The following is a 25499-nucleotide window of genomic DNA, read 5'->3' as shown; positions in this document are numbered from 1 at the left end:
AGAGTACTCTCTGATAGTTCCAGTCAAGTCTTGTTTTTTCCTAATCTCAGTTTCCACTGAAACACTGGAAAACATTTCACTGCCATAGTCTCTGTGTTCTTTATTACCAGAAGAACAAGAAGCAGAATCTACTTTTGTTTCACAGCTCACTTTTTGTTGGACAAACTTTTGGTCATGGGTAGGTAGGTACTAGGCTACCTGCCCGAAGGCATTTATAAGCCTAGCCAGAATATGTTGGCTTTCACCGCCCTCTTAGATTAGTTCCCTGTGCCTCTGTCCAGCAGAGCCACTGAAGGGATCCCTGGGGTAAACTTTCTTTTTCCCATCCACTCATCAAGTTTCTCTTGAAGAGGGTTAGCGAGGAACTGTGCTTAATGTAGACTGGAATCTTGTTCCAGAGCATGGGAAGTCTCAGGAACAGGAATCTATTACTCCAGCACATCCTTTTTATTGTTGTGGTGAGGTTTAGATCCCTGGAGGGTGTGGCTCAAGGGGATATGGTTTTCTTTAGGTGAAGCATGTCCATCAATTCTGGGTTGGACATGGCCTTGCATGTCAGGCAGAGATCACCTCTGAGTAGGTGGTATGCTACCGAGTACAGCTGGAGTTTCTTCAGCTGAGCTGCACAGGGCATCTGCTTGATGCCAGTGATCCTCTTGGTGAGGTACTTCTGTGGTCTTTCCAGTTGTTGCAGATGTCTTGTAAGGTACATCCCAAATGGGGCACTGTACTCTATGATGGGTCTGATGATTGATGTGTAGAGGGGCCCAATGACCTCTTTTGATCTGGATGCAAGCGCTTTTGTGATTAGGTGGGCCACATAGAAGGATTTTCTAACCACTTTGGCAGTGTGATTATCACAGGAGAGGTTACTATCTACTTGGGTCCCCAGAGCCCTTATTACATCTTCTGTATTTAGGGGGCTACCACCTATGTGATAGTTTGTGGTTACTTTGTTTTTTCCAAAGGGGATGACTATGCACTTTTTGGCATTTATCTTGAGGCCATGATTTTGACACCAGGTATCTGTCTCAGTGAGACCCTTTTGGAGGATGTCTGTGTCAGCCGGAGAGTCAATTATAGCCCCTAGTGTGCATTCATCTGTGAACCTGGTCAGCTATAGCCCTCCTGTGCTTGCCTGTACCTCCGAGAAGTATATGCTGAACAGGAGGGGTCCAAGGACTGAGCCTCGGGGAATGCCACTTGCAACCAATTTAGAGTCGGACCTAGCTCCCGCAACTCTTTCCATGTGGGTTCTGTCCATGAGCCAGTTGGCAGTCCATCTCGTGACATAGGGGTTTAGGTTCAGGCTGGTGAGCTTGTCTATAATACCTGAGTGGGGAATGGTGTCGAAGGCCCCTGCAAGGTCCAGGTGGGCCGTGTGGACCACCTTTCCCTCTATAGCCTTGGTAACAGTCTCAAAGATGTCCACCAGGCTTAGGAGGCATGACCTGCCCCTAACAAAGCCGAACCAGGCAGGGTCCAGTGTTTGAAGGTTCCCAATGTCTCTGTTAATGAGATCCATGATGATGCGCTTCATAGCTTTGCAGACTAAGCCAGTCAGGCCTATAGGGTGACAGTTCCCAGGGTCCGTTGTGGCTACACCTTTGTGGAGCGGAATAACCATTGCTGTGCACCACTCTATGGGCACATAGCCTGTGGAGAGGCTGAGTTTAAACAGTGTTTAGGTGAGGGGTTAGTTCATCTTTGAGCTCATGTAGGACGCAGCCTGGGACACAGTCCGTTCCCACTGATGCTGTGTTTTTGGCTTTGGAGAGGGCTGTTTTAACCTGAGTGTCTGTGATTTCAGGGGCACTACATTCTTCTGGTATAGTTATTGGCCCTTTTGGGGGTGAGAGGGAGGTGAAGTTTGCACTGAACCTGTCTGCCAGTGTATTTTGTGCCATTCTTCACTAACTCCGAGCAGATCTGATAATTGCCACTTAGATTCTTGACATAGCTAAAAAATGCCTTGTGGTTATCTTTAAAGTCCATGGCAATTTTTCTTTCAAAGCTAGCCTTGGATGATTTTATGAGGGAACGTAGTTTCTTGCTGATACTGATCAGGGATGTCTTCCCTTCTTGGGATTTTACTCTCTTCTGTACTAGTTTCCTCCTTCTGTTGTACAGTTTGTTTATGGCAGGGGTCCACCAGACTGGTTTCCTTTTCTTTGAGGAGTGAGTCTTGGTTTTGTTTGGGATAGCACGATCCATTTATTCTTGTAGGTGCCCATAGAGTGCATTAGTAAAAGATTTTGCAGCTTGGACAGCATTATCCTTTAGCATGGGGGCTTTGAAACTTCCAACATCAGTCTTAAGTAACATGAAGTTTGCTTTTGAAATATTTTTCACAGTGGTTTCTTTGACTGGGGGTGGTGTCGGAATGTGGATATCCAGAGTGATTAGTTTATGGTCAGATCTAACCAATGAGGGGTTAATGTCCAGTGTGGAACACCGGTCGCCCATATTGGTGATGACCAGGTCCAATATGTTGTCACCTCTGGTGGGGGTGTTGACTAGTTGATCCAGGGTGTTTGAGTTTATAAATTCTAGGAAATGTTGGGCAAGGGAGTTTGTACTTGAGTAGTTCTCCCAGTTAATGTTTGGGTAACTGAAATCACCCAATATCAGGAAGTTTGGTAGGACCTTTATGTTTCCCAGTGTTTCCAGGAATGCGGAGTGGGATTCCTGGGACATGGTGGGTGATCTGTAGCAAGCTATAATTTGAATAGCTTGCTACAGAAACAAGTATGTATCCCCAGTAAGGAAATCATTCTACGTTGCACAATTTATAAACAAAGGTATGACATCTTGGTCCAAGGAAGAGACTGTTCCACTGCATTTGGCATCAGCCCTATCATTGAGTACAATGCCCCCTTTGCTATGTACCTAACCAGGCATATCCAACAACTGGAATGTAAACATAGGTTCCTCACTAAAAGAAGTAACATGTCCTATGCAGTCTGCCTCAAGGCCCTGTCCCTGTATTCTGCCTCCTACAAGGGGAGGTCTATGACTGTCATACAGGGCATTGTCAGACCCCACTCTGAAGGACCTCCTGCACATCCGCAAAACAAACAGCACCAAAATTACCCATTCTAAAGACTTAAACCCTGCCTGCTGGAGAAACAGGTATGTATCCCTGAGACTACCTAGTCTCTGGAACAGGCTGCCCATCCATGTGAAGCAGAGTTCTTCTCTAACCCAATTCAAGTGCAACTTGGACAACTGGATGGGGAACAGGAAATACATCCCTGGTTTGGTACTTATGCCTCTAATAGATACATGGCAGCCTGTAAATGGTTAATCACCCAGGCCCCTGCTTGCAAATGTTTCATCTCCCAACCCCCTGCTTACATCTGTTAAGTGTACTAAAATTTGAGAGAGATTTGGAATGCATGGCTAGGCTTAAAAAGGCCCTTGTGGTCATTAGCTTAGTAAACACATATGAACCTAAGTAGTAGTCTGATTACCTGAAATTTGTTGAAACAGTGTCTTCTATTTTTTTGCCACAATCGGATGAGGATATAGAACATCTGTCAGACAATTTAGAAAAGGAGAGCTGAAAATCTTGACATTCCCTGGATCAGCTTGCCCCTTTCATCACCCTTTTAAATCATATCTACAGCACATGGCCCAAACACTAAATCTCGATCCAAGGAAGAATTCAAAATTGCCTTTTTTAACATCATCTGGGAGGTTCTAAGCAGCCAAGCTAAACTCCTCAAAACATTACCAGTGGCCATAGCCATGGAATAAGTAGTGACCTGTGCAACAGAAGAAACTAAGTTAAAGTAGATTTTTCCTCACAGTAAAAACTGCAGAAGAAAGCATTCCTCATATCTTCACAGTTTGACAGAACAAAAACAATAAAACACACACACCATACTATAAACGAGATATAAAACAAATCTGGACCAGTTTTGAACTCTGATGAAGTCCCTTATGAGTTTTACAGGACAAAAGTACTCGTCTGGTTCAGTTTGTGCATTAAAATATTACAATTTTAGTTCATCCTAGTGGTCTGGATTTGTTTTATATTTAATTTGTCAGAACAAACTAACGTATGAGCCTGACAATTCAAAGTTGTGAAAATTAAAGTTGCAAAAGTATACACTTTTTCCCCACACCTATCAAAAACTTTCCCATCATTATCACAGAGAGTAGGGTGGGAAATAACCAAGTGCTTAACATCAGTGGAATCAACTAAAGCTATGACTGCTGAATCAGGTTTGGCAATAGTGTATAAAAACTTAAAAGACTGAGGACCTCTATACATCCTATCTGCCTTTTTAAGAGCAGCTCACTGGCTATCAGAAACGTTTCAAGCAGTAACACAAACATTCTTTAAAGTAGAATAAAGAGAAGGAATAGGTGTAGTTTCTGAAAAATCATTCTTTACCAACTCAGAGTATTTTGCTGAGGGACTGAGAAACCTCAGAGTTCTCCCACTGAAAACACTGGCATATTCTACCAAGTGTCTCAGAGGAAGAAAACCCCCCACAGAGAGAATCAGAAACTGAGCTCTCCTCTGAGTCTGAATCAGAAATCTAAATAAACAACAGTATCCATCCCAACATCTCCCTGTTCGGATTCAGAATCTTGAATCTCTTCAGGAAAAGAGGAATCCCTCTTTCTATTACCTGAAACTAGTTTACAAAAAAAAGGATCAATAGCCTGAATTAAAACCTAAGCCAGACCCAGTAAACTACTCCTATCTAAACAAGGCCAACTGTGTTAATACTGGCAGTAGCTGCTTTCCTGGGGATGGGCACAGCATTCTGACACAATAAGGAAAACTTCTCTGCTCCCTCTCCTAGGACTGACAAAAGTGGCTCTCTCTTGGCCATTAAGGGATCCCAACAGCTGCAGAAGATGTGGATAACCCCCCATCAATCCACAGTGGTTGTAGGTGCTACACCAAAGGGATCTAGGGCAAAAGATGCATAGTCTAAGGTACAGCAAATCTCCACAGCAAAGTCAACCACCTGTAGCTGAAACAAATTACTATCCTGTTGTGGTGGCAAAGGGTTTGTGGCTGAATGAAGGACCAACCAAGGGACAGGTAGTCTGTTCTGGGTCAACATGCTGCCTCTTTCTTGGGGAAGACAGGCAGCACTACCAGTATACAAAAGTTACTTTTTGACAGAAAAACACAATAAAAAGCACTTTTAAACACTATGCCAGTCCCAAAAAAAAGAAAATATGCACACAATTTTTCCACAGAAAAAAATGTTTTCAGAACTGACAGAAAACTAAATAAGCAATACATTTACAAGTTATGTTACAGTCTTGAGACAGTCAGATAAAACATAACATTCCTAGGCTTTAAAATAACTTTCCTGAAGAAAAAGTAATACAAATTAACAAAATGAAGGAAATGGGAAGTTCTTTCTAAAGGGGGCAAAGAAAAGCACAAGCAGACCACTGATCCCTGAAAGCCTTAGAGGACTGTACTATTCAGTGGCAGTAAAGCTCTGGAGGGATTTGTGCCCAAACCTGTCCCCTTAGTCAGATCATCTCAACCCGCCTGACAGCCCACAGTCATGTGGACTATGACCTAAAGCCCCGGAAACTGGCCAGCTGCCACATCCCTGTCTGAATATAACCCATATAGCCAAGACTACTGCAGCACTGAACAATTTGATGAACATGTGAAGATTCTCTTCAAAAAAACTTTTAGCCAACCTATTAACAAAGACACAATATAATGCTGAAGGAACACAGAAGTCAATGCAGCCAGCTAGAAAAAAAAATAAAGTATCTCAAGGACAATATTAATTTTTCAGGGCAAAGCATGCAGACAACCAAGAATTAATAAGACCTTTGCTTGAACGCTAAACACCAATGCAAACAAGTGTGGAAAAGGAAAAAAAAATGTTAGAGCAAGCTTAGTTTTGTAACTGGGAGAATAGTACTCTGGAACACTGTTCACAATAACTTACTTGCTTCAATGCACCTGATCATATTTTCTGCAGAACAACTGGCATATGGTCAGTTACTCCAGCCTAGTAAAACCATTAACTTGAAACAAGCATGCGAAGGGGTAAAAAAAAAATAAAAATAAAAAGCTAATGTATACAAAGTGAACAGACAAATCAATTCCAAACCAGATGGGGAAAAGTTTTACCATCACAAAACAACTGTCCCATTTACCTCACAAAATGACCATATAAATCAGAGTACTACTGGCTCTGGACAATCATTCACACCAACAGCATTGTTTCATAAATCTGCACAAACATATAAACTACCCAACTTAAGCCATTAACTATCCTGACCTACTGGCGAACTTAACATTGAGAAGCAGGTCAACTTACTACGGACTAGCAGAAGAATCATGAGCCTTAGAAATGTAATTCACCAGGGAATGTGGACAACTGCTTCACAGTGTCAATGTTAGTTCTGTATGTTCTGTATGACCAGTGGGTGAGAAGCAAGAGGGACAGTGTGACAAAATGCTGAAGTGAGCCTTGTTTATCACTCCAACTGAGAGCATGCTGACAGTGATTTGGGGAAATAAGACATCTTGGCTAGTTAAAAGATGCAAAATTCACAACAGCTATATGCCTAGCTACCAAGGCAGGATCAATTATGCAGCAAAAACTAGTGTCTTAGAAAAGGACAAAAGCTCTGAGGATGCATAAAGTGAAATATCTTAATGAATTCCAACTGACTGGGCTAAAGCAATCAATCAAACATAATTCAAATAGGACATTATGTAGAAGCACACCATTCTGTCATCTCAGAAACATTCTGTGTATTAATTATCTAATCTTTTCCTTCCTGAATACGCATAAACAAAACTGGTCAACACTAATGCAGAGGAAAATAGGGAAAATGAAAGAAATTCACTCTGTCGCTTCAACATCAAATGTCTTACCTGAACATGCATGTGGAATATTCCAAACACCAGCAAACAAGAACAGTGCACTAAATAAACGAAAACATTAGGACTGTAAAACCCAGAAGCAGGCCTGTCTTGTTTAATTGTCTTCACCAGTCCCAACTTCAGACAGTACCAAGGATCAGCAGATATAAAATACCAGCTTGCCCATGAACACAGCAAAGTCACAGGTAGAGCAAGCAAACAGTTAGGAATCTGCCAAAGTTGGAAGTACCTGAGAAATCCCACATTCCAGTACACATCCTGAACATAGGAGTATATAATGGGATAGTGCTCAGCACACCAACTTGGGACTTCTCCAGTTGTGCTTACTACACAATAACCCTTAGAAGCAGCTAATTCTAGCAAAGGATGAGGTATTTCTTCCTGATGGTTCATTTCACGTGTGCAAAACTGCAGAAAGGCATAATACTGAAACAGAAAAAAATGGAAGAAATATAACAAAAGTTCCAGTTAAAAAAGTTAGTGTTGATTTCACTGTATGAAAACGTATCTGTCTCAGAACTATTGAATGTTTGTAAACAGCTGCACTGTAGAAAATGTTCTGTTTGATCGGAGAGTAAATGAGAAATACAGAATTGACAATGCCATTGGAGCGGACACCTGTTGCAAGTGAGAACAGAAGGCAGCTTGACACCACCCCACCTCTCTCTAGCTGCCACATGGCATTACAAGCCAAAAAGGCAAACATTTCCTCCTTAGCACATACTTCAACAAAAAAATATTCTGTCCCTCCAGGGGAAAAATATTTTGAAGACAGCTGGGTGCAGCAGTTTGAATCTCATGCCTGCTTCTCAACATTCCATGAATAAGGGAATAAATGTACTCCTATTCTGACAGGCATACAATGAGTAGTCATGCGCCACAAAAACTCTGCCGTCTCCCACTTTTAGTACTTTTTCCTGCCATAGTTTTGTCAGAATCAACTCCTTCTGTTGGCAGAATTACATCTTTACTATTAAAGTCCACGTTGCTTTCTCAAAACCAAGTTTGGAGCATGCACATGACGTGCCCTTTCAGTTAACAATTGCTGTTGTGGAATACCAGTCTGTTCCTTCCAACTTCTCTGGTACAGCAGAAAATTTCAGGTTTTCGTTACATGCTCTGTCCTGTAATTCTACTATATTTTTAATAATCTCTTCTTGTGCAATCTCATATTCAGCCAGCCTTTTTTTCATTGCAACCTCTGAGATTTGCAGTTTTATCACCTCATCTGAATATCTGTTTGATGCTTCTTCTACTTTTGACAGCTTTTGTCGTTTGAGTTGATATACTCCCATCAGTGTTTCATTTACTTTAATCAGATCTGTGTGCAGTTGTCTTATACTTTCCTCTAGGTTACTGGAAGTCATGTCTGAAGCTTGCACTGCTTTTTGCTGAACAGCTGCAGTAGTCTTTCCAGTCAGTGCTTTTTCCTCAGGTTTTGTAGCAGATTTTCCTTCAGGCCCTCTGTATTTCTTTTTTCCAGCATCTAGCCAGTGCACTTACTAGCCAGTTACTGAAATTTACCCAGAAGTACAGGTCCACTGGCTTTCTTTGCTAAGTTTCTGTTTTCACATTGGGAGAGCTAGAATTAAGCTGTTACTCAATGTGCAGCTATCTTGGAAGTCCAAGTGAGCTTTGTGATCTTATCCTCAAGAAAAACATCAGCTACTGCTTCACTGAAGTTGTTTACTTCCTTTATTTATATTTGTTTACTAGGGTATTGCAGTGATTAATAATGACCAATTTTAGGGTCAGCCTTGGTGAAATACAAAATGAAGCAGAAAACAGTATGCACACAGAGGTATGAGCAGTGTTTATGGTAACTGGGGAGAAATTGGCAAGTAATGGGACACAAACGCAAAACTAGAAACGCAGCTTATGTTTTATTTAATTATTAATTAATATCAGTCTAAAAATACAATCCAAAATATAGGGGTCCACCAAAATATTTCCTTCATAAAAGGGGTCCTCCAACTTGCAAAATTTTGTAACCACCACTAGTCTAAAACATGACCCATCAGGACCGCTTGAGGTTTTCTTCCAATACAGTCTCAAATGAGTTATGTATCAAGTAAATGTAGGACCACAAGGGTCCATCCCTCTTCATAAGGGTGGACCATCAACTCTTCCTGGAAACTACAGACCCATCAGTATCTAAGAAGTTTAATATGCAAAGCCATGAAATGAATTATCATGGAAATGATCAAAAACAAAACTGGCAACCTACAGATACTGGACCCATCCCAGTTTGGCTTTGTTAAGGGAAGGTCTTGCCTACTGAACCTGGTAGACTTCTTCGAGAGGGTCACCAAGGCAAAGGATGAAGGGAAAATGGTGCATACCACCTACCTTGACCTGGCCAAGGCATTCAACACAATACTCCATTCAGGTATTGCTGACAAACACTCCAAACTAGACATAAATCCCTACTTAACTCGACGGATTCCTGGATGGATCACATATGTGACCCAATAAGTCAGGATTGGTTGAACCACCTCCACCAAGAAATCAGTCATCAGCGGAATTCCCCAAGGGTCTGTGATGGGCCCGCTCCTGTTTTGCATCTATTTCTCAGAAGTCAAGACTAATAAAACAAAAAAGGAGACAGAAAACATTGCCAAACCATGTTTAAACATGGTTCAGCAATTTATTCAGTCTCCTTTTTTGTTTTATTAGTTTGTTTCCTGTGTTGTTTTTTCATTTTGCATGTCAAGACTAACGTTAAAGGCCTCTAGCTCGCCAAGGTGGCAGATGACTGTAAATTGAGACCTATCATAGATTCCCCCATAACACTAACACTCTGCAAGAGGGTTAACCACAAATGATAAATGAATAGTGCCATAGCCATGGATTAAAACTCAATGCTAAGAAATGCATTACAGCGCCCTTTAGGAAACTGTCCACCGAAGCTAATCACTCTGTCGACAAAACACCCCTTAGAGATCACCTGGTAGTTAAGGATCTGGGAACATATATAGACAATAAGCTGGCCTTTGATCAACATATAGCCAGGATAGTAAGGAAATAATTCTATGTCACCCACTTATAAGCAAGGGTTTGGCATCTAGATTCAAGGACGTTATTACACCCATCAAGTACAATAATGCCTCCTTTGGCATGCCCACAAAGCTTCTTCACCAGGAGAATCTAAGGTATGAATACCCTGTTAAACAGAGATTGCCTTAAGGCCCTATTTCTGTACTCAGTTTCCTACAGGTTACTGAGAGGCAATCTATGCCTGGTATATAAGGCATCCTCAGATCAGCTTTGATGGATCTTTTACACAGTTATAAAACAAAGATCAGCAGAAACACTAGATCCAAGGACCTGAACTTTGCCTGTGACATAAACAGAACATGTTAGAGAGATAGATTTGTGACTCAAAGGATCTCTGTTCTACAAAATAGGCTCCACATCCATGTGAAGCACAGTTCATTCCTGATGCTATTCAAATGAAACCCTGCTCAATGGATTGGAAATTGCAGATTCATCTCTGGTCTAGTCCCCATGTCTCTGATGGACAGACATCAACAGTAAGAAAAACAATTCACAACTAACATAACCCCCCCACACACACACACACACACACACACACACACACAAAACCCTTACTTACCTTCCTTACTAACATATCACACCATATAGATGCCCAAAGCACTCAGGGACATAACCGGAATGGTTTGTGTAGCCAGGCTTATAAAGACCCTGGTGGCCATTAGCCTAGTAAAACCTACAAATCTATGAAACTTGAGACAGAGACCATGCCTGGATGGTGAAGTATTATTCTTTCTACATTCATAATTCTTAAAATATATTAATGCAGAAAGAACAGTATATCAAAGCTATACAATTAAAAATTAAGCTGACACAAAGGATGGAATTAATGTGCCAATAAAATCACTACACCATGTAATGCCATCTAGTCAAAACAACCTGACAGGAATTCCCACAAAGATCTACTCTACTATAAATATTTAAAACTAAGTTTAATTACTACTTTTTATAATGGATTAAATACAAGTCAAAGTCCACAGAGATGTCTACACCCTCATCGCTGAAAAATAACCAGACCAGAACATGCCACAGGTTGAAATATACATATTCTAATGTCAAAATGCTGGGGGCATGCTCCATGAGAGGTGCTGAATACTTTGGATTCTTGCTGAATGGGATTGTGACTAACAGGCAGCACCCATCACTAAAGAACACAGTGGTACGCACCTGCAATGACAAGGATCAGAAGTCCACTTTTAGTAATAAACAAAGGAAAGCGCTATATATAGTGATACTACATTTTTTCTGACCAGTATCAGTGGTATTAAGGACTGCTCAGAAGAACGTTCAAATCTTGGTCACTGCTGAACTTACTTCCGTCCCTTAAGTTGTAACTTACCCATAAATAACTTCATCATCTGTATCATTCAACATGGAAAATGCTGGATTATCCTTGAGTTGGGATTCTAAAAGACAAGACAACACATTCTATAGTTAACAAGTTATAACTACTTCACTTACTGCAACTGAAAAATGCAAACCATTAGTTCTGTGTGTACCTCAAAAGTCAGTATGTTAAAACATTTGATTTAATATACAGAATTACTATTTTGTAACTAGGCATGTAACTAACATGGTCAATAGCAATGAAGCAAATGCATTCACTGCCTATAAATTACTTAACAGTGGACTGGCATAAAAAGCTGAAAAAGAGAATTAATTATGTATCTGAAATGCTGTACAGTACAATGCTATAGATACAGAATGGCATATGCTTTTCTTCCTGTTACTGCTGGCACCAGAATGAGTGACAATGAAACAACTACGTTAAACAATTGTCAACAAAGGCTAATATGTGGCATACAGGGATAATGCCCTGAATGCAACCCAATCACCCTGACAATCCAACATCATCCAGTGTCTTTGTGCTTGAAATGATGGCCAGGGGAAGATGGCAGAGAGAGGCTCACCAATCTTGGATGGACAAGCCACTCTGGTGGAATCACAGTATCAGTCGGTTATACAACAAAAGAAAAAAATCTTAGCCAACAGTAGGAGAAGCAAAGTCATACATACTAAAAAGCCCCCCTGAACAATCTAAACTAGCCATATCCAAAACCTTCATCCTCTCTATGCTCCTTTATGCTTTCCCCCTCTTTACCAACTTAAAAAAAAAAATCAGACAATGTGCTACAACAACTTCACAGTCAACCTTCCCCACCAAACCATCCTTTGCATTGTTCTGCATAAATTAAATTGGCTCGAGCTGCCTAACCTTCTCTATCTCTACCAACTTAAATCACAATATCATCTTCTATCCTGACAATTGCCCATCCCTCAAGGAACGTGTTCCCTACTCATGCCCACGAAATCTAAGATCTGCAGACAGAAACATTCTTACAGTAAACAAAGCTAACAACACTCATAGTGAAGCCCTATTCTCAATTCAAATAGGCAAATTATACAACTTTCTACCCAACACTCTCTAAAACACACCTGAATCTACCATTTACAAACTACAATTTGAACATCTAGCGAAAAACTGGCATTGCTCCTGCGCCAAACCTGACTGACAAGATATCTACAACTCTCTCACCATACTGTCTACTCCTTATCTCATTTTCTCCCTCTCCTCAGTGTTACTACTACTCGTAAAAAAATTTAAAAGAAATCTCATTTGTTTATAATTGCTATTTAATATGTACACAGTACTAATTTTATTATTCTCACAGTGATCTTTACTGAAATACTTGTGCGATTTTCTTTTTTGAACTTGTATCTACTAAAAAACAGTACTGAATACTTCTTTGTACAGACTAACTAGATGATGTGTATTCTGCATCTTACTGTATGCATGCTACTGTACTATCTAATTATTGTATTTTGCTTATATTTCTGTGGAGCTTTTCTCCCTAGGCGTCCAGTGAAAATGGGCTTCTGGCCCAGTTGGACTTTTCCTGTAAACAGATGTAAATAAACAATAATGCAAAGAAACTGGCAGATAAGATAGCTAATAACACTTCAAAGGCTAAATTTGAAGGAAAAATAGCTTCTCAGGCAAAGGACAAACATAAAGCCTTCTATACCTATGTCAGTAACCTCAGAGGAAATACATAACAATGCTCAGAATTTATTGTAAATGGCATCACCCACAATGAACTGGAGGCCATTGCCAACCTTTTGTCTAACAAGTTCATCTCAAATTTCCCCTCCCACTCCTTCCCCAGCGACAGTCCAAAGGAAATACACATAGCAAAGTCCCCCAACCATTACTAGGGAACAGGTCATCAATGCACTGTACAAGGCCAAAAACACTGCATTGATGGGCCCAGTTAACATCCAGAATGCTTAATAAATAGCATGAAATATGGCTTCTCTGGTTCACATGAATCACTTTTCAGCTGGTGCCTTCAGTCAGGTTTTCTGCCCAAGGAAAGGAAGATGGCTACAGTCATTCCCCTGCACAAAGGAAGTTCAACCACTGATCCAGATAACTACAGGCCCATAAATCTTACCAGCCTCATAATAAATGCCCAGCTTTAAAGGACATCCTTCCTCCATGCATCCCTAACAGATCGCTGAGATCCGAAAACCAAAACCTAATCTCCATTAGTAAACCGAAACGACCAGCTGGCCAGCTTTTACTCTCCTTCTCACTAGGTAAAAAATGGAACTCTCTGCCTACTTCACTTAGGACTATACCCAGCATTGAGTCCTTCAAAACTCAACTTTTTCTTCGCCTATCCTCCAAATGGAAATGCTCCTGCTTTCACCCCACTTAAATTCCATAGCGACCCCTAACTAAGCACTCCTACTCCACTATACTCTCATACTTATTCTAATTTCTCAAAATAACTACAACTAACAGACTTTAAGTGACTGTAAGCATATAAATATTGATTCAAAATAAAAAAAATAAAATAAAATAAAAAATTTGCATCAAGTTCTCTGCAACTCTAAAATGTATTAACCCTACTTGTTTTTACAAACTATATTGTATGTATTTTTACTTTGTAATCTTTATTTGCATTCTGTAACCTATATTGTATTATACTGTTCTTGGAGCTTTTATTCTGTAACCTATATTGTATTATACTGTTCTTGGAGCTTTTCTCCCCGGGCCTCCACTGAAAATGGGCACTTCTTGGCCCAGTGGACTTCCCCGGTAATCAAACTGAAATAAATAAATATAAATAAATAAAGCCATGGAAAGAATCATCATGGAAATAAAAAGGACATAGGTAACCCGCAAATGCTGGATCCATCACAGTTTAGCTTTGTTAAATAAAGGACATGTGTATTAAATCTGGTGGATTTTTTTTTTTTGAACGTGTCACCAAAGCATTGGATGACTGTAAGCATACAGCTTACCGTGACCTGGCCAAGGCCTTTGATACAATATCAAGCTCAGGCATTATAGACAAGCTCACTAATTTAGGTATAAACCCTTTTATCACCTGCTGGACAGCCATCTGGCTCACTGATATGACCCAGCAGGTCAAAATAGGTGATGCTACCGCCACCAAGAGGCAAGTTACTAGTGGAGTCCACCAGGGCTCGGTACTGAGCCTGCTCCTTTTTGGCATCTATTTCTGTGAAATGGAAACAAATGCTGAAGATTTATGACCAAGTCTGCAGATGATTGCAAACTGGGCATTATCATCGACCTACCTCACAGACACTAGCACTCCTCAAGAAGGTCCATCTCTGACTAACAAATGGTGCCAAAGCCATGGTCTAAAATTCAATGCTAAGAAATGCATAACTGTACCCTTTGGGAAGTCAGCCAATTACCATGTTGATAATACACCCTTAAGAGTCAACCTAGTGATCAGGTATCTGGGTATGCATGTAGACAGTAGCCTTAACTTTGACCACCACATGGCCACAGTGGTGAGAAAATCCTTTTCTGTTGCACAACTTATAAGTAACAGCATGGCACGTAGGTCCAAAGATGTCATTACCCCACTGTACTCGGCCTTTATCAGACCAATCATACAGTACAGTGCTCCCTTTGGTACGTACTTGACGAAGTATATGCAACTAGAACAACCTCAGAGGCTCCTTACAAAAAGAATACAAAGTGTAACAAACCTGCCTTATGCAGAACGCCTTAAAGCTTTTTCCCTCTACTCAGTCTCCTACAGAATGCTGAAAGGTGATCTATGACTGGCTTACAAGGCATCTGCAAACTCCACACTTCTGAATCTCCTACATATTCGTAAGTCAAAGAGTACCAGAAACACAAGATCTAGGGTCGTGAATTTTGTCTGTGACATAAACAGAACATGATAGAGAGACATACATGTGTCTCAGAGACTGCCCCTCCTATGGAACAGGCTTCCTATCCATGTGAAGCTGAGTTTTTTTACCCAGTTTAAGCACAGCCTAGACCAGTGAATGGGAAACAGGAAATTTACACTGGGCCTGGCACTCATGTCCCTTATGGAGAGAGGTAGCTTATAAATGCCTGGCCCTCAGTGTCCTATCTGGATACAGGGTATCTTTACTCTTTTGGGAAAACTTAGCTAAGCTTAAAAAGGCCCCTTCCCCCACCTGAGTCATTAGCCTAGTAACAGTCTATGACTCTATGAATCTGCTCCCATACAAGCACAGGCTGGCATGTTTACAATGGCTGTGAGATGGAGGGATGGGTTTGATGATCTCAAGTTTGTGATGGCAGTTCTCAGGAGGCATGTGTGTATATGGGGAACCTGCATATGCCATGGGAAGAGCATAGGACATTCCTGCAGTGATGTGGGTGCCCACATTAGAGAACAGGGGGCGGGGCAGGGTTAGGATTGGTAAAGAGAAAAAAAAGTGTGTGTTCATGACGGCTCTAAGGTCAGCTTTCACCTGAGGGGTGGAGCAGGATTTGATGGTGAGCCACGGGGAGGGGGGAGGTAATATCTGACTACACAGTGCAGATGAAGAAATGGCAAAAATACATGCGTTACTGTAGCTCTAAGCATTTCTGAAGATGTATACAAACATGGGAAAAGACAGTAATCATGTTTTCCAGCAGAAAGAAAAAGATTAGGATTATTTTTTCCATGGAGGACAACTGATTTAATTTCAGAAAATATAGAGTAAATAACAATGACCTGCGGTGTTGGTGCTGTGGTAGCGTTGTCACCTCACAGTAAGACGCTGTCCGGTTCGATTCTCAGAGTGTCTTCTGCGTGGAGACATGCGTGAATGGGCGTACCTTCGTTGAAGGTTGTGCGTCAGGCCTGGCAAGCCGGTACATAAAAATCAACTGCCAATCATTAGCGGACCGGAGTTCCGCTGTGGCGACCCCTAATCGGGAAAAGCCGAAAGACACAAACAAACAGAGTAAATAACAATGTGAACCACCTGTTACGCTTTTAAGACTGGTAGCTAAAGAAGGTACTAGAATACAACTTTTGCTGCAGGCACTGATGCTTCAGTTCTATCAGAATAATCAGGGTGGTAACTATTTGGGATTACTGGTCAATCCTGACAATAAAACATCACATTCTAATAAAGTAATCCTTCCTTACTGAACTGAAGGCATGCAATTAACTGAAGTGCAACAAAGATGAAAATCAAAGGATATGAAAACCACTTTAGATAGTGGAGATGGTACTAATCTGCTGTTACAGAATACCAGCCACCTCACAGGAAAGACCCTTACTGTATTTATTAACTTGTATTGTTTCTCATTTTCAAACTTCACAGGAAAAAGGATCAACTCAGAATTTTATTTTCTGATAAGTTTCAAAGAAGTTCAGGGGACTGCAATGGAGTATATCTACTCTACCTCCACTTATCAATGTATTCCACTTCCTATTAAACATAACTGCCAAAAGTATACCCACAGCAAGTGTGCCTAGTAAAGTTAATTTTCTGTCAAGCAATATAACAATGTGGTAATCTGGCTAGTAGCTAAATTATCTTTCCCCTCAGCAGCTACCCTCATACAAACAATGCATTGGTAATATTTTATGAGGAGTATATTCAGTCATGCCTTCCAAAGGTATGAGGAAAAAATACAGCATCCTATACTTTCTTCAGCCTACTCTACTTCTGCTCTAAATGGATGACAAAACGTCCTTTACTGCAGGCAGTGTCTTTTTATGTACCACCTGCAACAAAGTTCAACTTACAGATCCCTTTACAATGATACCATTAGAAATATCCATGAACTTCAGGCACAGTCAGCAGCTACTAAAGCTTCTTTTCTCACCAAATTTCATTTTAGAAGCTTTCCCCATCCCAGTTCCATACTTACCTGTCTCTAAGCAAGTCACACAACCACACAGTGATCTCAGGTTGTCATTTGTGTCTAGTGGGTTTGCAAAGTTAACAAATAAATACAAAATACCTTAAAATACAGAAATTAAGGAGTAACAAAAGTTTCACATGAACCTAACGTACTCCTTCATTATCAGGTCCTGCTGATCCATGTTTTTTTAACAATCTCTAAAAACTTATTGACTTCAAAGATGGCTGCACATTGAGTAACAGCTTAACTCTAGCTCTCCCAGTGTGAAAACAGAAACTCAACAGAGAAGGCCAGTACACTTTTGTGTTTATGGGTATATTTCAGTAACTGCCTAGTAAGTGTACTGCCTGGATGCCAGGAAAAAATAAATACAGAGCACCTGGAAAATATTCAGCTACAAAAAAGTGAGGAAGAAACACTGACTGGGGAAAGTTCTGTAGCTGTTCAGCAAAAAGTAATGCAGCCACCAGACATGACTTCCAATAACCAACAGAAAGGTACAAGACAACGGCACATAGACCTGGTTAACATAAATGAAACACCAATGGAGTACATCAACACAAACAACAAAGGAGTGGAAAAAATGAAAAAAGCTTTAAACAGATATTCAGAACAAAAATCAGAGTTTGAAATGAAGAAAAGGCTGGCTGAATAGGAGACTGCTCAGAAAGAGATGTTTAAAAAAATAATAGAATCAGAGGACACAGCATACAAGTAAAACCGGAGATCTTCATCTATACCAGAGAAGCTGGAAGAAACAGGCTGCATTAATTTTATGAAAGTAAATGGACTGCTATTCCACAGCATGAGTTATTAATTGAAATGGCACATTGTGTGTATGCTCCAAACCTGGCTAAGATAAAGCAACCTAGACCTTTAACAGCAAAGATGCAATCCTATCAAAAGAAGGAGATGATTTTGACAAAACTGTAGAAGAAGGGTAAAATACTGAAAGTAGAGACAGCAGAGTGTTTGTGGAGAATGATTACTCATTGTACACCAGGCAGAAGATGAGTAAATTCATTCCACTATTCAGGTAATGTACAGATGCAGGTGTGAGATTCAAATTGCTGTACCCAGCTGTCTTCAAAATATTCTTCCCTGGAGGCGACAAAATCATTTTTGATAAAGTACATGCTAAGGAGGAAATACAAATGTCTGTCCAACAAAAAGTGAGCTGAGAAACTGAAAGAAAGTCAGCTTCTTGTTCTTCTGGTAATAAAGACCACAGAGAGACTGTACCTTTCAAACCTTTTCCACTATTGCAACAGAAAATGTTGGAGAGAAGGAAGGGAGCACAAGGGTTAACTAGAAAAAGAGAGAGTACGTAGAAATGAAGCAGAGACAGGATTTGGGCGCTAGAGATAAACAGTAATAAAACCAGTAACAATGCTGGATTACAATGCAATACTTATATTTGTGAAATATGACAAAACAAGAAAATCTGGAAAATTGAGCTTTTTAGAATTTGTTAGACTTGTGGGGGACTCACCCTACTTCACGTCGTTAATGTTTGGAAAAATGCTTTGGGGAGGGGAGAAAGTTAACTGTAAGTAAAGAAAACTTTTTTAAGAGTACTATTTTTGTGGTGTATGGTTTTCTTTGCATGCTATAAAGTAAAGTTTTCTCAGTTATTTTAAGTGTAATAGTGACTGTAAATAGGTGCTGCTTTTCTTTTTTTCCCTTTCTCTCTCTCTCTCTCCTCATTCGGTTTTAAGAAATACAGGCACTGCAATGTAAAAAAAAGCCTGGTTAAAAGAGCATGACAGAAGAAAATCAATGTGCTTTTTCTCATTTGTGCACGGGAAATGACTGGTTTAAGGACTTTAGACTGATTAGTAACAAGAACCAGGCAGAAAAAATGCCACTGATTATCCAAAATGGTAAAATCAAGGATGAAGTCCCCTTGGAGAGATGAAAGCACTCAGTCTTGTTATTAAAACTCTTGACTTTACCATTTTGGATCCTCAGTGGTGTTTTTTTCTGCAAGGTTCCTGGTTTATAATAATTACGCTGCACCGTTTCGACAGCTTTGATTTAGTAACAAGTTTTAAGAGAAAGCAAGTAAATGAAAATGAATATTGAATACTATGAGGCTTTTTTCTAACAAATGTATGCTTAGTCGCAATTCTGCATCTGGCCCGCAAGTCTCCAATGAAACAATCTGATAATGAGAAATTGGCTGTTTGGTTCTCAGGTCTCCATTGAGACAATATGACAAAGAGAAATTGGTTACAGCCTAATGAAGAGTGATTTGATGGGGGGGGGGGGGGAGAAACTAACTAGCAGATAATGTTCTCTGAAAGTATTCAGGGGTTCTTCCAGCTGGGAGAGCTATAAAGATAAGACAAAAACAGCACTTAATAGAAGCACAGGCTGCACCACACATCTTAGCATGGATAAACTATTAGGTTAACTCAAGTCTGTGAGTGTGGGTGTCTGTTTGGGACATTTGTTCCTATTAGGAGGATAAAACTTCAATATTTGAAGATGTACATAGTTTTGTCTGTTAGTATGAAATTAATACGTTTAGGGGGCATTTTTTGAGCACTTTCAAGAATTCAACCTGCTTTTTTATCAAGCATACATGCTTGCTTCAGCAGTTCCTTTTGCTTGCATTAGGGAATAAGTACACCGCCTCAATTGTATGTGGGTTCAATACCCAGACATTAGATTCTTTTTTCCAGGAAAGTATTTATAAAATATTAACTGCAGTACTGCATGATATTAATAATTACATTTTTGCAAATAGAATTATTAACTTTAAAAGTATACATCTTATATGGCATAGTCAAATGAATGTTTCCATTTGTCATATCATAGCATTGCGATTGATTATATGACACATTAATGCCTTCCCAATATATGTGGAAGTGGCATTGATTCACATAATTATTTCTCATATTTGTTTATGTATTGCAATAGGGTGGCCACGGTGGTGCAGCGGTTAGCATTGCTGCCTTACAGCAAAAGGTTCTCCGGTTCGATCTTCAGCTGGGGTGCCTTCTGTGCGGAGTCTGCATGTCCTCCCTGTGGTCGCGTGGGTTTCCTCCTGGTGCTCCGGTTTCTTCCTACATCCCAAAGACATGCTGTAGGTGGATTGGACACTCTAAATTGACCCTAGGTGTGAGTGTGTGTGTGTGCCTTCTGTGGAAGGTTGGGGGCCGGGCTGGCAACTCGACACCATAAAACTCCACTGCCAATCATGAGCGGACAGGTAATCCATTGTGGCAACCCCTAACCGGGAAAAGCCAAAAGAAGAAGAAACAGTCTATGCATGTAAGCAAAAGTTAGAACTAGACATTTAACAAAAAGGAGACATACATAAAAGATGGAAATAACTTTTTAATACAATGATATTTTCTGTAATGTCATTAAATGTCAGTTGTCTCACAGATAAATATAAAAAAAGAAAAATTAGTGAATTACATTCAAAAATGTAGAGTTCAAATAGCTATGTTACAGGAGACACACTTGGAAAGAACTGAAAATGTAAATTTGATAAAGAAAGGTTTTTAGGATGCTTATTCAGCAGAATATCCAGGACAAAGGAATCTCAAATAGAACAGAAGAGGATAAAATAGATAATAGATAATAATGGCAAATTTGTACTGCTAAGGGGCTACTGGCAAAGGAGGAGGATTAAATTGGCATGTATTTATATTCCACCTAAAACTGCTATAATGGAGCTTAACAAAAATCTGGGAAAAGTAATCAGTTTTCAGCAAGGAATATTACTATAGGTGGGGATTGGAATTTGATTTACAGCAGTAAAGATGTGTCTAGGGGGCCCAGAAGGAAAAGTATAACAAAGAAGGGTAGATTTTGGAAGAAATTTATGAATATATTTGGCATGGAAGATGTGAATTCAGTAAGAGGAATTTGGAATGAATTTACATATTATTCCTGAAGATATAAAAACTGGGTAGGTTAGACAGAATTTACATTTCACAGGAACATGTGCCTTTAATTGAAGGTCTTGATATGCACCCAATAACTACTTCAGACCATACACCAATAATAACTAAAATAAAACCACAGGGTAATGAAATAAAAATGAGGCACTGGCGCTTTCCCACCTATCTGTTGAAAAGAAAGGAATTTCAGGAATTGTTATGCGAGAAGATAGAAATTACTTCTAAAAGTAGAGTGAGGGAGTGGGATAAAATTAAGGTGGAGTTTAAAACAAAGGTAAGAATAAAAGAAAGGCAGCAATGGTTAAGAAGTAACAAGAATTATTTAGAGGGACTGAGAAATGTTAAAGTACTGCAGAAGAAGAGGAATCTCACAGAACAAGAGGAGGATCAACTGCAGAAAATAAGGGATTACCTCGATAATATAAATGAGTTCAGAAACACTGTCATTAAGAAACTGTTTTTTGATAACACTAGAGCACAAAAACTTTTAGCACAACGACTCAGGCAACAGAAAGAAGAAAGGGCCGTCACCAACCTTAGGGAGCCTATAACAAGTAAGGTAACAAGAGATCCTGTAGAGGTATTAGAAATATTTCAGAAATTTTATGAAAGTCTGTGTAAAGCACAGAAAATGGAAATCAATAAAAGGAACAAATGGAAATGTCTATGGAAGAATTAAATATGCCAAGGTTAGAGGTAGAAGAGACTTAATTACTAACAATTAGGATAGGAGAAGATGAAATAAAAATTGTGATGTATAATCAATCTGCAGGAAAGTCCCCATGAATAGATGATACTCCTGTGGAAGTTTGGATACTATGAGGGGAAAAAACTAGATCTGGAAAGTTTAGTTTAACAGTATTCTAAGAGGAAGAAAAGTACCAATTTGCTGGAAGAAAGCAGTAGTAGGTGTAATACCTAAAGAGGGTAAAGATCCATCAGATCTAGCTTTATATAGGCCCATTTCAATACTAAACCATGATTATAAAGTCTTTATGTATATAATATAATGGCAAAAGTAATTCCAAAGTTGATAGATATGGATCAATGTGGTTTTGTGGAGGGGAGGCAAACATATGACAACAGTAACAGAATACTGATAATCCACATGGACTTAGCATGTAAGAAAATACCATTGTTGATGGTGGGTCTTGATGCAGAGAAAGTATTTGAGAGAGTAAGCTGGGACTTTATGAGCTGGGCAATGGAAGCATTTGCATTTCCTGAAAAAATTATAAGGTTGATTAGGAGAATATATGGGAGATAGGAGGTGAAAATGAAAGTAGGTGGGGTCCTCTCTGATAATGTCTGAGCACAGGAACCAGGCAGGGGTGTGCTCCTTCCTCTTTGTTATTTGCATTATATTTAGAATCACTGGCAAAGAAAATAAGAGGCTCAGAAATTCAAGGATTTAATTGGTATGGTAGTCAAGAAAAGCTGGCTCTATTTTCAGATGACATTATTTTACACCTGACAAAACCAGAAAGTGACATTACAGTGCTGTCGCTTATCTAGTCAGGATAAAACAGACAAACAGTTGTGGATTCTGTTCAAGCAGCTTTACTATATACAAACACATCAGAATTGAGGCTTAGCAACCTAAACTTAAATAAACGTATAAACAGACTGACTACCACACTGATACATGCTCACACACTAACTGCTCTCTCAAAATGACACTGCTGCCTGCACGTGCTCGCTATTTATATGCACATGCCACACTTGGAAATGCTTCTTAAAGATGCAACACACACATTGTTCTACATCCTCCCTCTTTGAGAAACAGCTCATGCATTAATAACAATGATTGACATGCAATTGTACAGAAATAATCCTTTGACATGCAATTATACAAAACTAAATACACAATCATGTCCAGGTTGCTGAGTATTTCACACTGGGTCTGGAAATGCGACCAAATCGTGTGACATAAAAATTAAAACTAAGTTCAGCAACGGGGACTGTCTTTACTGAATGTTCAACTTTGGGGACATCTGGGACATCATCAGGAATGGAAGTAGGTGTTGAGACATCTTCTTTGATAGGAACAATGTCTGGATTGCTCTGAGATCTAGAGTCTGTATCACAAGTATGATGCTGTGATATCAATTCTGACACACGAAGGAGATGCCTATGGTTCCTCCTGTAATCTACACCTCCTGATTCTACAAAGTAGGATCTTGACTCGGCACATATACCTACCTGTCACTTGACCAATCCGGTCGAAGCCTTTCACCATTTGCATCCTCACTATTTCTTTTATCAACGGATGAAAAAATCTGCTAGTTTTATCGTAGCTGGACTTATGAAAAGAATGCTTTCTGAATAGTTGGCTTTGATTTCTCTGTTTTTAGTTTTAGGCACCAACAAGCTGGAACTGATAGGCAAGGTTGTTCTGGTTTGCCTAGATAAAAGCCACTGAGCAGGCAAGTCAAGTACGTTGTCATGGGGTATATTTCTGAGATTGAGTAAATTCAAAAAGATATCAGCATTGTCACACTTTGACCTCTCTAACAATTGCTTTGCACTCTGTATTGCTTGCTCAGCCAAACCATTTGACTGTGGGTATTCTAGACTGCTAGGAATATGAATAAAGTCCCACTCTTCTGCAAATTGATAAACTGGGTACCATTGCCAGAGAGAAGTCCATTGTCAGAGAGAAGTTTGTATGGACTACCATGGACTGAGAAATGACGTTTCAACTTAGTAATAACTGTAGTGGCTGTTAGGTTAGTTAGCAAATCAATCTCAAACCAGTTTGATTAACAGTCTACCAAGAGTAATGCTGTTCCACTTGAATATGTCAGCGGCCACTGTTGACCAAGGTAGTTCAGGAACTTGGCTTAGCTGAAGTGGCTCTTTTTGCAAATGCAGTTTAGTACTATTGCATACTGAACAAGATGAAAGCACTTTATCAATGTCTATTGACAGAGAAGGCCAAAATACTAGTCCTCTTGCCCTTCTTTTGGTAGAATTGGAACCTGGATGGCCACGGTGTAAAATCTGGATATATTCATGTTATAAGGAAGTAGGTACAGCAACTTTATGACCTTTGAAAATTATACCATCTTCCATCAAAAGTTCATCTCGGTAAGGAAAATAAGGTTGCACTTCTAGCGGCACACAATATTGCTTTGACGGCCAGCCAACATTAATGAAGTGGTTGATCTTTTGCAAAACTGGAACAGTCTTTGTATGATCCCTGAGCTCATCAAGTCTTGTGACAGAAAAAACATGCACTTTCATAACACTAAAGTCAAAATTCTCTGCATCAAGCTATTCCGTTGTATTCCTGGGTGATCTAGATAAGGTATCAGCCAGATAAAGAAGTTTGCCTTTTGTGCAGACCATTTTGAAATTGTACTTTTGCAATCTGAGCATCATTCTTTGTAATCTAGCTGGAGCTGTATGCATAGGCTTCTTTAAAATAGTAACTACAGGCTGATGATCAGTCTTAATAGCTCGGCCATAAATATAATCATAGAAATTCGAACGTGCGAACAGAATTGCCAAAAGCTCTTTCTCAATTTGAGCATAGTGGACTTCAGTTTGGGTAAGAGTTCTAGATGCATAGGCTACTGGTCTGCCCTCTTGAAGAATAACTGCACCAAGACCAAATTCTGAAGCATCACAGGAAAGAAGTACTGGGTTTATTGAAATCATAATATCTTAATGTAGGTGGGGTGGCAATTTTCTGCTTGAGGGTATGAAATGCTCTCTTGTGTTGTTCCAACTATGACCATGCAACATTTGCATGTCAGCTCTCCTAAAGTTGCTGCCAGTTCAATGAACTCACGTATAAACCTGACCAAATAGTTAACTGTACCAAGAAAATGCGGTAGGGCTTGGACATTGTCTGGGGCTGACATGTCAAGAATGTCTGCTTGCTTGGATGGGTCAGGCCGTAAGCCAGTGCTAGTGAATAAATTACCTACATATGTAACTTCTGGTAGCCTGAATTTACAGTTCAGAGGATTGAGCTTCAAGTTCATTTCATGTGCTCTGTCTAGAACTCTCCTGAGGTTTCTGTCATGCTCTGCTTCACCACTGCCTCCAACCAATAAATCATCTACTATTATGGCACATGGATAACCTGAAAAAATTTGCTCCATTGCACGCTGAAAGACTTCATTTGCAGAATTTATTCCAAAAAGCATCCTTAGAAATCTATACCTACCAAATGGAGTACAGAATGTAGTAAGTAGTGAAGATCTGTGATCGAGCATCACTTGCCAAAATGAACTCTTTGCATCCAGGACAGAAAAAATAGTGGCATTTGGCATCAGGGCTGTGACTTCCTCGACTGTACGCATAGGATGATGAGGTCTCTTAAACGCCATGTTCAAGTCTCTTGGGTCAATACATACTCTGATTTCATCTGAGCTCTTTTTATAAGCAGCGACCAAGGAAGACACCCACTCAGTTGGTTCTGCAACTGGACAAATTA

General features: G+C 39.8%; 1 protein-coding gene across 2 annotated transcripts in view; it reads right to left on the bottom strand.

Moving 5' to 3' along the window:
• Positions 1–25499, bottom strand: part of TMEM181 (transmembrane protein 181) — a 1372946-nt gene that overhangs the window by 22536 nt on the left and 1324911 nt on the right. For both annotated transcript variants that reach the window (XM_044061980.1, XM_044061981.1), the window contains exon 16: positions 11286–11352. In XM_044061980.1, coding sequence (XP_043917915.1) covers positions 11286–11352 — 67 coding nt within the window. The remainder of the gene's footprint in view (positions 1–11285; positions 11353–25499) is intronic.

Source organism: Protopterus annectens, chromosome 1.part0, assembly GCF_019279795.1.
Source record: "Protopterus annectens isolate FY-2018-M chromosome 1.part0, PAN1.0, whole genome shotgun sequence".
Taxonomy (NCBI): domain Eukaryota; kingdom Metazoa; phylum Chordata; order Ceratodontiformes; family Protopteridae; genus Protopterus; species Protopterus annectens.
The sequence above is the reverse complement of the archived record's forward strand: the minus strand, read 5'-3'. Positions and strand labels throughout refer to the sequence as shown.